Source organism: Nesoenas mayeri (genome assembly GCF_963082525.1).
Source record: "Nesoenas mayeri genome assembly, chromosome: 1".
Classification (NCBI taxonomy): Eukaryota; Metazoa; Chordata; class Aves; order Columbiformes; family Columbidae; genus Nesoenas; species Nesoenas mayeri.
The window spans coordinates 135,931,662-135,945,795 of record NC_137541.1 but is presented as its reverse complement, the minus strand read 5'-3'; the positions used below and the strand labels follow the sequence as shown (position 1 = coordinate 135,945,795).

Genomic DNA, 14,134 nt, shown 5'->3' with positions numbered 1-14,134 from the left:
TCCTTCCATGCACAGATACATTCAATATCATAATCCTTCAGACTACTAATGTCTGTAATATGGACTTCTTTCTTTTCCATCTTTGTAAAAACCTTCATAACCAGATCATATTCACACTTCAGCATCTTTTTTTCTTTTTCATAGCCTCTTCTTTTTGTCAAAATCCTCATCTGTATCTCACTTTGGGCTCCCTCTACTCCTTTCTGGCCTACATTACAGCCATTGCTCTGCCAGTCCTTGCAGTCTTCACCACTTGCCCTCCACTTCCACCCACACCTAGGGCATTTCTTTCAAAACAGTTTAACTGGCCACAAAATGCAAATGTCTGCTGGCTCATATAGGTTACTTTTTTAATCACTGGGGCATTGTATTTTAAAATTATAAACGAATACTTAGGGTTGAAATACCCTAATTTTATCTCACAAAACATCGGTACCTTGAATCTGAATACAAAGTGCGTCTGCAGCTTGGCTTAAAGTTACTGCCGAGTCCTGATCTGCTTCCACATCTGAAATTCCTGAGCCTCCATGAGTGTGTAGAATAATATGCGTGCTTATAGACCTTTAAACAAATGTTTATCTAGTTCCATTTCAGACATGCTCATAGCTCTGAGCTCCATATTCTAACAAAATCAGGTTGCTGGAACAGTCAATTTCACACCTGGGCTTGTACCAAAAGTAGGGTGACTGCTTGACTTGCAGTGTCTTGACCAGATCACAAAAAACACAAAAGCCCTGGAGTTGTTAACAAGTATTTTAAAAAACGGAGTTTGATTTTTAACTTTGTTGCAGAAAGCCAAATGAATTGTGTACCTGGGGATTTGTTAGATAAGTCTCTCAAGACTTTCAGCATTTTTATAAGTTCTGTGATACTTGCCCAGAAGAGAGGACTCAATTCTGAGGTCATGAAAGCAAGTTTTGTAAGTGGTATGACTTACAAGGGAGCCTTTTTACAAGAATTACTCAGAATGACTTTTGCTGAGCTGAGACCTTGGTTCCCACAGTGTGGCTGCAAACACCTTTACCAAAAAGCCCTCTTGAAGTAGCTGTGTTGTCACTCATTTTTGCACTCACACTTGTGAGTGAATGCACAAGTTGGGAGAGCTGAAGGGGTTAGATCTGTCTGCTAAGACACCTCCCAGTAATTTCTCAGTCAATTGTGTTAACAATAGTGGAAAAATTTGTCAGTCCTTTGGGAACAACAGACAGGAAGATATTAATGGAGTTAAATGTTCTTTATTGCCTTTGAAACATATAGCCACGTTTTTTTTTACTGTAAAATAAATGGGTAAGAATCCACCTTTCACATAGCTTAGCTGTCAGTATTTGAAGACCCTTGAGATGCTGGATGATAAGATTATCGTGAAAATGGTTTGGCACATATTTGAAAAATAACTTCAGCAGTTGGCTTTTTGCCAAAGCTATGTCCACTATCCATGGCAAAGGTTGATTGCTGATGCAACCCTACCCCTTTCAGGGACCAAGTAGAGCACAAAAACGGTGAGAGGGGCTGCTTTTGCTCACCTCTCCTTCACAAAGGTTTGGAGATAACGACTAACTCCATTTTCTGTAATTATTTTGTTGTTTTTGTTTGGTTGTTTTGTTGTTGTTGTTGTTTGTTTTTGTTTTTGTTTAATAAAACCAAAGGAGCTAAATCTCAGTAATTTTTAAAAGGTACTTTGCACTGACTAGTTAAGATTCTGTGCTGTCTGTGCTGGTGTTGGTCCATAGAGGAAAAGCTACATATAACAAACCAGATGTGGAAGCAGTGCTGTGCTTTTTTTATTGTTCTAGAAAGGAGACATTATAGATATCATCTGTAAAACCCCCATGGGCATATGGACAGGCATGCTGAACAACAAAGTAGGAAACTTCAAGTTCATTTATGTGGATATTATCTTGGAAGAGGAAGCTGCACCCAGAAAGATAAAGCCGCACAGAGGAAGCAAAAGGACCAAGCCTAAAACACTGCAAGAGCTCCTGGATTGTGTCCACCTGCAGGTCAGCCAATACCTTTCCCAGCTGTATTTGAAACATTTCATTTCTGTGTGCTTGGGTTTGGATGTCATTTACAGGCAGAAGTAGAAAGGAAGGTTTCAGCAGTTTTGTTGTCAACAAAGCAAATCAGCTTCATGTCTGCCTTTTATCTGATGTAAGTGGCTTATAGACCTGCATTTTACCACATCATTTGGTTAGGCTAAGAGACTTCACAGAAAGAGGCATGGAGGTGACTTGTCAGGTCACTGTAACCTGACTGCAATTGTGCACCTGATAGGAGGTGTGTGACTGTGGACACCTCAGGGACAGGACTGCAGTCTGACTCCAGTGCCAACATTTTGAACTTGGGTTTCTAATCTCTCATGACCTTTAGAGAGTAATAGTCTTTTTTGCACTATGCTCATGTTATGCCTCCCTCCCTCTCTGCAGCTCTGGTTCTTGACTGAGTGTCAAAGCATAATTAGGTCATGATTTACAGGTAACATTTTTAATAATGGTTATTGCTTTGGTGCTGATGCAAACAGTCCTTTTCCTGGCATCTGCGTACGTTTCATACTGCGTCAACACACAGCTCAAAGGGCACCATGTGTGAGACCACACGGCTGAGGGCTCCCTCAGTTTGTCACCCTCGCTTATGTTGAAGGGCTCCTTCTGTGCAAAGGCAGAGCACACCCTGCCTCAGAAACCCTCCTGGAGCCAGCACAGGAGGCACTCATGAGGTAGCCCACAAAAGTCCAGATGCTTGGCAGATTAAAGTATTTCGGGCATAGCTCTGCCCTGGTCCAGTTTGCTGCCAGACTCTGTTAGACAACTCAGGCACAGATGTTGGGATGGCCAGGAGGACCTCCAGGCCTCACCGCCTCTGTCCTTTCTTGATTTCCAGCTCTGGTTTACACCAAAGGTGGGTCAATCAGACTAGAGAATGGCGCCCATTTCAACCTGACAAAAGAGAAATTGTGTCTATTCCTTTACTAAACACAGTTCTTTTTCACATGAGAGGATTTGCTTGTTTCTTTTTTGTAGGAATATGCTTCAACCCTCTTGCTAAATGGATATGAAACTCTAGAGGACTTAAAGGATCTACAGGAGAGCCACCTGATAGAATTAAATGTTTCAAACCCAGAAGACAGGGCAAGATTGTTATCAGCAATTGAAAATCTACAGGATTATGACAGTAAGTGTTTAAACTTTGTTAAAAGTCACAAGAAAGTTTTAACTTAAGAAATACATTTAAAGAAATAGTGATTCTCACACTGATCTGTTAATTGATTTTTTTTTTAAATATGAAGTGTTGATTCAGATGGTTTTCTTATTTGTTCAGATAGAAAACCATACATCTCTTCTACATATGCATATGATTACTAGACTAGTAACATGTGGGTGATTTAAAATTTCTTATTTCTAGGTCCTGCACTATAGATTGGTAGCAACTATTGCTTAAGAACAACCCTATTTATGGCTGGGGATCCAACCCCCAGAGAGGTTAAGTGACTTCCCAAAAGTCATAAGGGCTGTGCAAGAACAGAGAATAAAAATTCTGTACTAGTATCTTAACCAAAACACAGCTTATTTCCAATGTCTACAGCAAAGAATTTTCTTTATGTTTTTTTAAACAATATTCTGCAGTAGAATATAGATTTTCCTTCTCTCACTTCATCCCACACTTAAATCCTTGTCCAAATCAGATTAGTTTTTAGGAAGGCTTGGTAAAAAAAGAAAAAAAAAAAAAAGGAACATATATATATATATATGTCCTAGTAGGTGGTTTGCACTCTTTTCTCAAAATGAATTTGACTCAAATTTCTGGTGAGCTTGTGAAAGCTAATCATATGGGGTGTGTATTGATCACCGTGATGTTTTCTTCACTTGTTCCTTTCACTGGGAGTAAAAAAGTTAGGATCATAGCATCATAGAATCACAGAATATCCTGAGTTGGAAGGGACTCACAAGAATTATCGAGTCCAACTCCTTTCACTGCATATGACAACCCCACAGTTCACATCATGTGTCTGAGGACATTGTCCAGTCTCTTCTTGAACACTGTCAGGCTTGGGGCCGTGACACCTCCCTGGGGAGCCTGTTCCAGTGCTCCACCACCCTCTGGGTGAAGAACCTTTTCCTCATGTCCAACCTAAATCTCCCCTGGCACATCTTCCTGCCATTCCCTTGGGTTCTGTCATTGACCACTAAAGAGAAGAGTTCGGCACCTACTTCTCCTCTTCCCCTTGTGAGGAAGCTGTAGCTGCCATGAGGTCTCCCCTCAGTCTCCTCTTCTCCAGACTGAACAAACCAAGTGACTTTAGCTGCTTCTCATATGGCTTCCTCTCCAAACCCTTCACCAACTTGTTCTCATGATATTTTAATGATATTAAATTTAATATTTTTAATATTTAATATTTTAAACCCGACTTCAAATTTTAAGTAATTTATGTCAAATTCATAGAAACTACAACTACAACTAAGTATCTATTTAATTAGACACTTTGCCAAAACAGGAAATGTTTTCCTCTTCATTAATAGTCATGCTTTCTCACCCCTGCGCTTAGCAGCCATCTTATCAAATGTGCACTCACAATTGAGAAGCATCTGAAAGAAAGAAAAGGAGACCTGGAAAAGCAATGTCTTCCTGCGGCATTTTAATATCAATTCTTGCCATTTTTTATCTGGTCAGTAGGTAGGCAGCTTTCCAGTTCTTACTCCAGCACACATACATATGGATGCACATACCTGCATGCGCATATACATAAGCCAGTATTTAAATCTCGCTGGGTTTCTAAGCATGTCTTTGGCTATCTCATCCACTCATCTTTTACTGCAGATGTTCTCTGATCTTCCTTGTGTCTTTGCTGACCTTGTTTATTACTGTACATTTGTGGGTTTTTTGGGACCCCACTTGTACGTGCAGTCTTTCCTGTTCTTAGTCAGATTCCAGGGAAGGGTAAGGTTCTTGCAAACACAATGGAGGCATTAAAAGAGTTTTCCTTGCCCACCAGGTTGGGTAGCTCTTTCTGCTCTATAGCTTTGCGAGATGACAGGCCACAAAAACACTCTTACAGGGCTGCTTGTGTAGAAGTAATGATTGAAAGAGTGAATCCAGGAAAAAAAAAAAAGTTACATTTTCAAATAATTATATTGCAGGAATGTAGCTGTAAATCACTTGAAAATATGTTTTTTTCCCCTAGTTTGCCCTTAAGCTGAGGATACGTATGTCTGTGTATACTTTTTGGTAACTAGACTTGCTGAATTTTCTGCACCTTTTATTGTCTATGATTTTCTATATCAATATTTAGCACAAAGAAAATGAATGAAAGCATTATTAAGAAAAATGAATGAAAGCATTATTAAGAAAAATTAATGAAAGCATTATTAAGAAAATTAATGAAAGCACGAAGCAAATTAATGCTAGATTGTAATTTTGCATTTTTGCAACAGTGTGAAAAACAAAACCGAAGCATAATAGCTTTTAATAGACCACGCGAGTGTCAGACTATTCTGGGGTACTGAGGATATGGTTTACTATTTATATTCCTTGTGTATCAAAAAGTAGAGTAAGCGGCCTTAGACATGTAACCTTTATAGAATATGACAACAAGTTTTTCTTTTTCTGAAGGTGTCTTAGCACTTAATATTCCACATACACCTGTGCAAGCATCAAACCTAACAAGGTCCTTACACGGTCCATACAGTGAATATTAATAAATTTACCTTAATTATCCAAATAGGGTTCTTCATAATTGGCAGCATGGGATTAAATCACTCCTCCAGGCAAAACAGTATCCCTGATGTTATCTGCACAGTAGTCTAATAGTTTAAATTCTTGTCATGGTTCTGGAAAGAGGAGCATCAAATCTTATAAAGTGGCCCATGTTTTCAAAACCAGTGGTGACATTGTAGTCTTAGATCAAGAGATAAAACAAATATTGACTTCACATCCACTATAGATAGGCATACCAAATCCTTCTAGTATTCAAATTCAATAAAATAATATTCCCGGAATTTGTGAATACTCACAAGGCCCAGAAACAAGATGTATTTATATACCATGACAGCTATAAGCATTCATTTAAGTCCAGTTGAGGTGCATAAGACTGGTTCATATTTTAAGGTAAGTCACACATAAACACTTTCTTGGTTTGGGATACTGTCTTGAATTAGGACTGAACCAGAGCCTTGCCTTGTCTGGTTGCCAAAGGTTCATAGCGTTTGTCACGTGACTGGTAGTGACAGGACAGAATTTAACAACCTTCCCTAAAAACGAAGATAATAAAGACTAAAACTGATAAAAACTATCTGTCAAGTTGTTATAGCGAAAGACAGGGAGTTAGAATGATTTGGGGGATAAGCTCAACATGAGTCTTACTTTGTCTGAATTATCTGACCTCTTCGTCCTTCTGTCAATCTGATTGGAAAATTGGGTTGAAAGAACTGGGTGCTACTGTGAAAGTGAATTCTGAATCTGAACTGAACTTTCCTAGGTCAATATTTTTTTTTCCTAAACGGGCATGACTCAGTCCAGCATAAATGATTTTTTAATTAAAATTGATTTTCTTCATTGCTTAGAAGTGAGCAGCATGATTACCCACAACTACAAGGTAATCTGTTTACTGGCCAAGAGTATTCTAGTATAACTTCAGCACTTTTCCAGGTAAAAGTTCATTCTTTTTATAAGCTTTGTGAAAAAAATACTAAGGCCATAGATCATATTTAAAGATCTAAGCCCATTGTTCTCACAGGGTGTGGAAGGCTTCCATGTCTTTGCATTACATTTGTGCTTCCATGAAGCACAAGTTTGATTAAGGAGTGGAGTCTCAGGTGTGGTCCAGAGTTGAATGCAAGGGTATCTGAGTTTTTGTGACTGTTACTATTTAGAAGAGCCAAGTGTGCTGGAATATACCCTCATTTTACTAGATTCTACTATAAATGTAGTAAAACAAGATTTAGTATTTCTTTAATGTGATATCTGATATTATGAAATGTCCAGATGTTTTTACAGGCTTTTAATTTCTTTTTCTTGCCTTGGCTTTTTCTTGACATTTATTGTTTGTTATAGTAAGTGTTTTCTTCATGCCACATACTTGTGACCACATAATTAATGTTGCAGAATAAACAGTTATTGAATTTTCTAACCAAAAGACCTGCAGAAATAGTTTCCACATTATATGCTTCTTAAAGCCATCCAAAATGTAGGATTTCTGGCAGTGAGAATTTTTTTATCTTACATTTTATTTAGACCTGAATGAATTTGAAAAGAAAAGATTTACCCATCTTACACCAAGAATTAAAAATTTTATTTAGCAAATGCTACCACATCATGTTTCTTAATCATATTTTGCTTCCTGGTACTGCACTATCTTCTTTCTGCACTTCCTGGCAGTCCAGGCCCAAATTCACCATCTTCAAGCACTACATGCAGGAATGCTATCCTAGAACTGCAAGGCCTTGTAAGCTCCTCATGACCTTCCCTCCCTTCCCAGGTGTCTTTTTAGATTTTCTAGCAGTTGATTAGATCTATATATTTGGGAAAAAAATATTGGTTTCCATGAATTCATGGCTGGTGAGGAAAAAGAAAAAAAATCTCTTTTTCATAAAGTGTTTCTTAATAGCTTTCCATTCTTCTCCCAGATGGTTTCTAGACAGGAGATGGATGTCTGTGCTTTTGTAGGATGCTATTTTTAAAGCGAAGCAGTTGCTGGATGGTTAATGAACAAAGTAATAAAAGGAGGTTGGAACTTTTTTCTTGACCGTTTCCCAGGACACAGGTTTTTGTGTGCACAAAATAGCCTTGACTCTCTTCTCATTTAGATGGTGCAGGTCAAGATGTTCATTCCTGAAGTCCAGTGGATTAAATTAGTGTGAAGCTATTCTGAGTTAAGGAAGAGTCAGATTTCATCAGATATGTGCATACAATTCATTTTGTAGAAAAAAAAAAAAGGTGCATATGTGCAATTTGGCAGACAATATTTTACACTTATGTCCCAAAACCCACTTCCTTAGCTTATTTTTCTTATTTAAGTGCCAGATTGTACTCTAAATCCCACTGCCAGTACCAGATAATGTTTGTTCGTTATTTATTGTGCTTGGACAGAAAGATAGTACATAGCTGAGGACACAACTCTCAGTTCTAAGTTGCACTCCTTAAGTGAGGACCTAGCACATCAAGAGTACCATTCTACTCTGGGCAGTCCCTTTAAGTGCTTGGGATCATACAATATCATGTCAAGGTCAAATGGTGCTCAAAGACACTTTCCTCTTCTGTACTGTGGTACAAATTATTGATCTGGACATTAGTACTTTCAGATTTCTCAAGGAAGCTCATCCTTGCATGAGTATTAGTATTTTTCACCCTTTTTCAGGCACATGTTTGCTTCCAGATTTTAGAGAAAAAAAGAAGCTTCTCATTTCCTTTTTCACCGTAGAGTCTCATGTTGGTTCAGTATCCCTCCCACAAAAGCTGTGCCACGGACTTCAGTAAGTGCAATTTTTCAGGTTGCATGTCTGTAAATATCCACAAAAGGTTTACTTCTTTGAGTGCCCGAAATATTGCATGTGTGTGCGGAACCACTTCAGGTTTCTCTGCTTCTTTTTCAAGAAATATTGCCATTTGCTGCTTCAAAATGATCCTTTCTGAATTTGACGCTTTGTGAGTTTTCATTTCTTTTTAACACTTAGGTGTTCTAACCAATATGGGCACTACAGGTTGATACATGGCCTTCGTATGTACCTCGGAGGTCCAACGTCAGCCTTGAAGATACACTTTGCTCCACTTAGTTATTATATGGTGCTGCTCTGTCTGTCACCGTTGCACCTTACAGGAAAGTGCACAAGTGACTGCCTAAAGCACGGTGCTCCTAACCCAGTTCGCCTTCTGGGCAAAACCCGTGTAGCAAACTCTCAGAGGGCACACTCATGAAGTATGGCTTGCTGATGGGTGACCTTTTTTTTTCGAAGACAAGCTCCAAGCCTCCTGCCACTCATCTGGTTTAAACCGAGATAACCACACAGGAGCCAGTATGACCTCTGTACATTCTTGAGCTGAATAGCCTTAAACTTAAGCTTAAAGTGTTTTCCTAATCAGGACTTTAAACTCATTAGAAAAAGGAAAAAAGCTGATGAAGGAAAAAGGAGATCTATCCCCGCATGTGCCATGCACATCTATGTCCTTGAATAACAAATATTCATTTCAAAGATCCAAACAGCAAGGAAGATTAGTATGCATCACACATCTATTATTAAGGCTAAATGCCTCACTTTTTTTTCAGAAGTCTGAATACAGTCCTACCGTTTAAAGTAGAATTAGAATATGTGTGTCAAAATGATGCATATCTTGGACTTTCCTGGCCATATAGACAACAGAGACTAAAAGCTATTTATCTTATTTGAAACTGCTTTACTGTAGAAAAGTGATAGGACTTCCATTTGTTAATAAGATGGTTATTTCTGATGATTCTGCAACATCTAAATGACAGTTTAACTTTATTAATTCCTGTTTCCTGTGCACTGTCTCTTTCTTCTGATGTCCGAAAGACTGACAGCAAACTTACCTTTACTAATGTGAAACTTGAACATGTATGTGTTAGAGGAAGGAATTAAGTAGAATTGAATTGAAAAGAAAAAAAAAAGTTGTCTGCTGCATATATTTATAATACTCAACATCCTGTTCAAGTGGTTCTGTAGCTACTGCATAATATTTAAGGTTGCTTTAAAGAGAGATTAAAAAATTTTTTTTAAAGTTTAAAAAATAAATTAAAAAGCCCAAAAAAGTGCCAAAGTTTGCTTTCAGTCTTCTCTTTTTAAATATGAGGGATGTGTTCAACTTCTGCTCAGAAAGAAAAATGGAAAATACAGTATTTTTACTGTCTCAAACACCTGAACATCTTTGTTTTTCGGTTTTTCATGTAAAAAAAAATCTACTGTTAGGGGAAGAGAGAGAAGTTTTACATTACTATATGTTTTCTAACTAGAAATTTCTTATTCTCCTAACTGATCTAAATTCAGATTAAAAAAAAAAAAAAATCTCAATTCCAAGCTTGTCTGTGCCTTTTTCACTGAAATTCACAAGGGAAAGCCATCGCTACAACAGAATTTAGGATCTGTTTTTAACATAGGGACTACTCAGATTATCAGAACTAGTTACAGGGCACTAATATAATGAATGAAAGTGTATTTTCTTTTTAATCCACTAGTTATTTGGTCTTCTTTCCATTGTAAAACAAACAAAGTGGATGGAGGTTCCTCTTTTGACCTTGAAAATGTAAATAGGATTAACACTTTCTAGGTCACTGCTTCCCGGGGCAGCAGATGATGTTCCAGAAGCTGATAAAAGCACCGGCAAGCAGCATTAAGCTGATGAGGGGATTACGGGGAGGGCAGGGGAGCCCTGACCGCAGTAGGGCGGGGGGATTCACCCAGACACTGGCGACCCAGACCTGGGTCATCTTGGTGCCTGTGGGATGGGTACGACGAGCTAATGACACAGTTTAGACAAGGCTTTGCTGGAGCATCTGCTGTTATTTGTGCTAAACTACTTCTGTTGCTACTAATAGCAGCAGTAATACCTTCACTGGTGTAATGCTTTTTGTAATTCCTCCCTGACTTTAATCAGAAATCAATTGGACCTTACATGACCAAATATTTTCCCTGCACAGAGAGATAACATTGGACATGACAAACTGTGCTCTGTAAGGTGAGAAGATCAAACAGTTACAGTTATCAATTAAATCTGATGAAAGTTGTACTCCTTCATGCAAGTGCAATTAATCATTAATTTATTTGGGAACAAGGTGAGATTTCTATTCCTTGGAAAGTGTTTAAAATAATCTTATTTTTTTAAAAAAATACATTAGATTATGCCTATAACCTATTCATGGAAAAATGACTGGGTCATTGTATTCTTTTCCTCAAAATCAGATCAGTTTAATAACTGAATTAGGCAACTGAAATACAGAAAATATTAAACAGAATTAATCAGCTCAAACAAATCTACAAGACTTCCATCAGGACCTAGAAATATTTCTCAATATATCAAAATGTGTTGTGAAATAAGCTCATTGAAATCTCACACAATGAAGACACGTCCTGACTCTCCTGCTGTTCCATTTAAATATTTTCAGAGTGAAACGTTACAGTTTTTAATTTCTAAGTTATTCTTTGTTACACAATACAACACAAGATTGAAAAAAGAAATAATAATCCAAATTGTAGATCTTTCCCATGTTGCCAAAGCTTATCATTTCCAACAACCATAACAAATGTAACTACAAATATTCCTTGTGGAAATTTTATTCTGGGATTTGACCCTGGAGTTAAACTAGATTAAGATTTTGACAAAGGATAAAATCCTTCATGAACTGGAACTTCCATTCTGCCTGTACCTGAGTTGAGACAGCTTAAATCTGACTAAATATTCGAAGCTAACTAATTAACCCTTGAGAAACAAGTCAAGTGAAATAAGGGAACCTTATTATAAGGGAACCTTATTATAAGGGAACCTTAAAGCAAAAAGGCTTCATTTTTTCCAAAGGGCTAAAATCTGGGGTAAAACCATCTGTTTCCCATGAGATTTGTTCCTTATACTTTGGAAAGCAAGCCCCAGTCTGAAGTAAAAATAAAGTTACAGGAGGGTGATAAGGAAAAAGAAAACTATGAAAGATTTTATATCTTATAGCTTGTTTTCTGAAGAAATTTACTGTGAGTAAACATCATGTATTTCACAGCCAGAAAATATGAATATGAACTTTAACCACAAGATATATTACGTTGATGATATACAGGTATATCCTGTCTACAAGACACCAGCTCTTTAGGCTTTTTTTGAGAGTTCTGTCGATACCCTTCCTAAGTTGTAGATTTTTGAGCTTGAATAAATTAGTCATACAGCAGCTAAACAAGGACAAGCTTTTTGCAAGATAATTTGTTTCTACTTAGTGTCGGAACAGTGTTCAAAAACCATACAACAGGAGTTAGTCATTTTAGCTTTCTCTGAGGCCCTTGTGTTTCAAAAAATAACCTTCTGGATATCAAGTTAAAATTAGGAAGTTTCCATCAGCCACCCACTCCCACTGAAAAGTTCAGTGCTTTAGAAAACCTGATTACCACATCTTTACATCGATCACCTCTGAAGACCAGCACATTGTATCTCACTACACAGTGCATAGTGCAGGTGAAATGGTGGAACTTGCATTCAGAAGATGCAAAATCTCTAATGCAACACATTATAAACAAGGTGCAGTAGGCTACATGATTGGTTGCGTGAATAGGCTCTGGAATACATGAGTGTGGGAGGGCAAAAGCTGCCACCTTTCCTGTGGTCATAGCGACCACACATGGTGACTCTTGCACCTGTGGACAGCCTAAAGGACCTCAGTCTAAAAGATGAAGCCAAAGTCTCCAGTATTCATCTCTGAGCAACATACTACAGGATCAAAGACAACCTCGACATCAACTTAGTTGATGTTATACTCTTGTAATCATATTCTGAGTTCTTTGATGCTGAGGTTTCTGTTTCTGATAGAAAAAAGATATTGATCTCATCGTGTGTATATTACCTACTCTGTTTCTACAGTTCTTCAAGATCAGTCATGTTTCTATCTCAAACTCTTCGCAGGATACTTGTTTTGACAATTTTTTTCTTTCTTTCTAGTTGAAAAACAGCAGAAAAGTGAGGGTGACCAGGAAACGCAGAGCTTAAGCCCTCACCGCGGCTTTGACAAATCACTGTTAAATGACTGTCCAAGAGATTCTGGCTGTTACATCTCATCAGAAAATTCAGATAATGGTAAAGAAGAAGGAGACCCAGAAACCCTGTCTGACATGGTGCAGTCAATAACAATCACTGAGTCAAACTGATACAGTCCTGCTGCTTTTCTGCAGATTTTCAGAAAAGACAAGCAGATTTGCAGTGTGATGGCACAGAAGGAGAACACACAATATTTTCAGCACCGAAAATCTACTTCTGTCTGATGTATGGTGCTCTAGACTCTCTAATATGTGGACACACAATAGCTAAATATTAGCTGATAAGAAGAATATCTCATGCTTTTCTTTTCAATGAATCCACAGACATTTCACTGAAAGAGTTTATACACATGTATTTATAAAGATTTGTACAGCAAATGCATTTTCCTTCATAATACTGAATTGTTTTAGCTAGTGGTACATAATATGGATATGTTCATTTCTGGAACTGTCTAAAATGTAAATGTTGTACATATTTATTTTAAAAATATAAAGATTAATCACACTGTCTCTATTTTCCGGTGTGTTTTGTTGAAATTTGTACAGAATGTTTTTTCATTGATATATCATCATAATAAAAAGGTGGATACATTCCCATCCCACTTTGAAAAGCCCCAAGCTAATTCTCATTAATATTAAAGCTGTTTCATATCATTCTTATCCAAAACAGGCTCTAAAGTAGACTAATCTCTCCTACATGTCATCCTGGAGGTACAAAAGAACTGTAATGTGAATCTGAATCAAGCTCTCTATGTTCATTCTATTTTAGAGAGCATAGCCATCTGAATGGCTCATGCACAGGCAATTCCTTTATTGTTATGTTCACACCTGTTCTCATTCTTTCCAAGCATTATACAGAGGATACAAGCTTGGAGCAAGAAGAAAATCAGTATCAATGCAATGCTTTTATGACCACTTTTTGTGAAACTCTTGCCTTTTGTGCGTGGTGTGAAGTTTCTTACTAGAGTATTTGTTTGTATACAGAACTCAGAAGCTAATATGGTTATTGTGCACTATTGTCTTTTATATGAGATTTTATTGTCATTTCCCACTATATTTTGCACTGGAATACACATTTTAACCACCTGTCTTCTTTTAGAGTACTTCATTCAATAATAAACAGAATCATGTGTTTGAGTCCTTTAAAAACTTGATTTTTAATGTGACTATTACATTTCAAAGACTGCTCTTTTCTAAGGCTAACATTGTAAATGGCAACTCCACCAAGCATCTTTATCATGCATAATAATCTGTGTATCAAATCATTAGAGAAACTTTTGGCTCACTGATTAGTCACACAATTTTAATAGTTTAAGGCATTTTGCATTTATGTTAAAAAGTTTCCACATATTGCTGATAGCTTAAAAGAAAAACATCTTCAGAAGAGACGAAACACAGGAAGT

General features: G+C 37.4%; 1 protein-coding gene across 1 annotated transcript in view; it reads left to right on the top strand.

Moving 5' to 3' along the window:
- Positions 1–13,055, top strand: part of SAMSN1 (SAM domain, SH3 domain and nuclear localization signals 1) — a 36,463-nt gene extending 23,408 nt beyond the window's left edge. The window contains exons 6-8 of the mRNA XM_080361846.1: positions 1,794–2,000; positions 3,021–3,171; positions 12,637–13,055. Of these exons, the coding sequence (XP_080217972.1) occupies positions 1,794–2,000; positions 3,021–3,171; positions 12,637–12,842 (564 nt within the window). The 3' untranslated portion in view covers positions 12,843–13,055. The remainder of the gene's footprint in view (positions 1–1,793; positions 2,001–3,020; positions 3,172–12,636) is intronic.
- Positions 13,056–14,134: the final 1,079 nt, after the last annotated feature.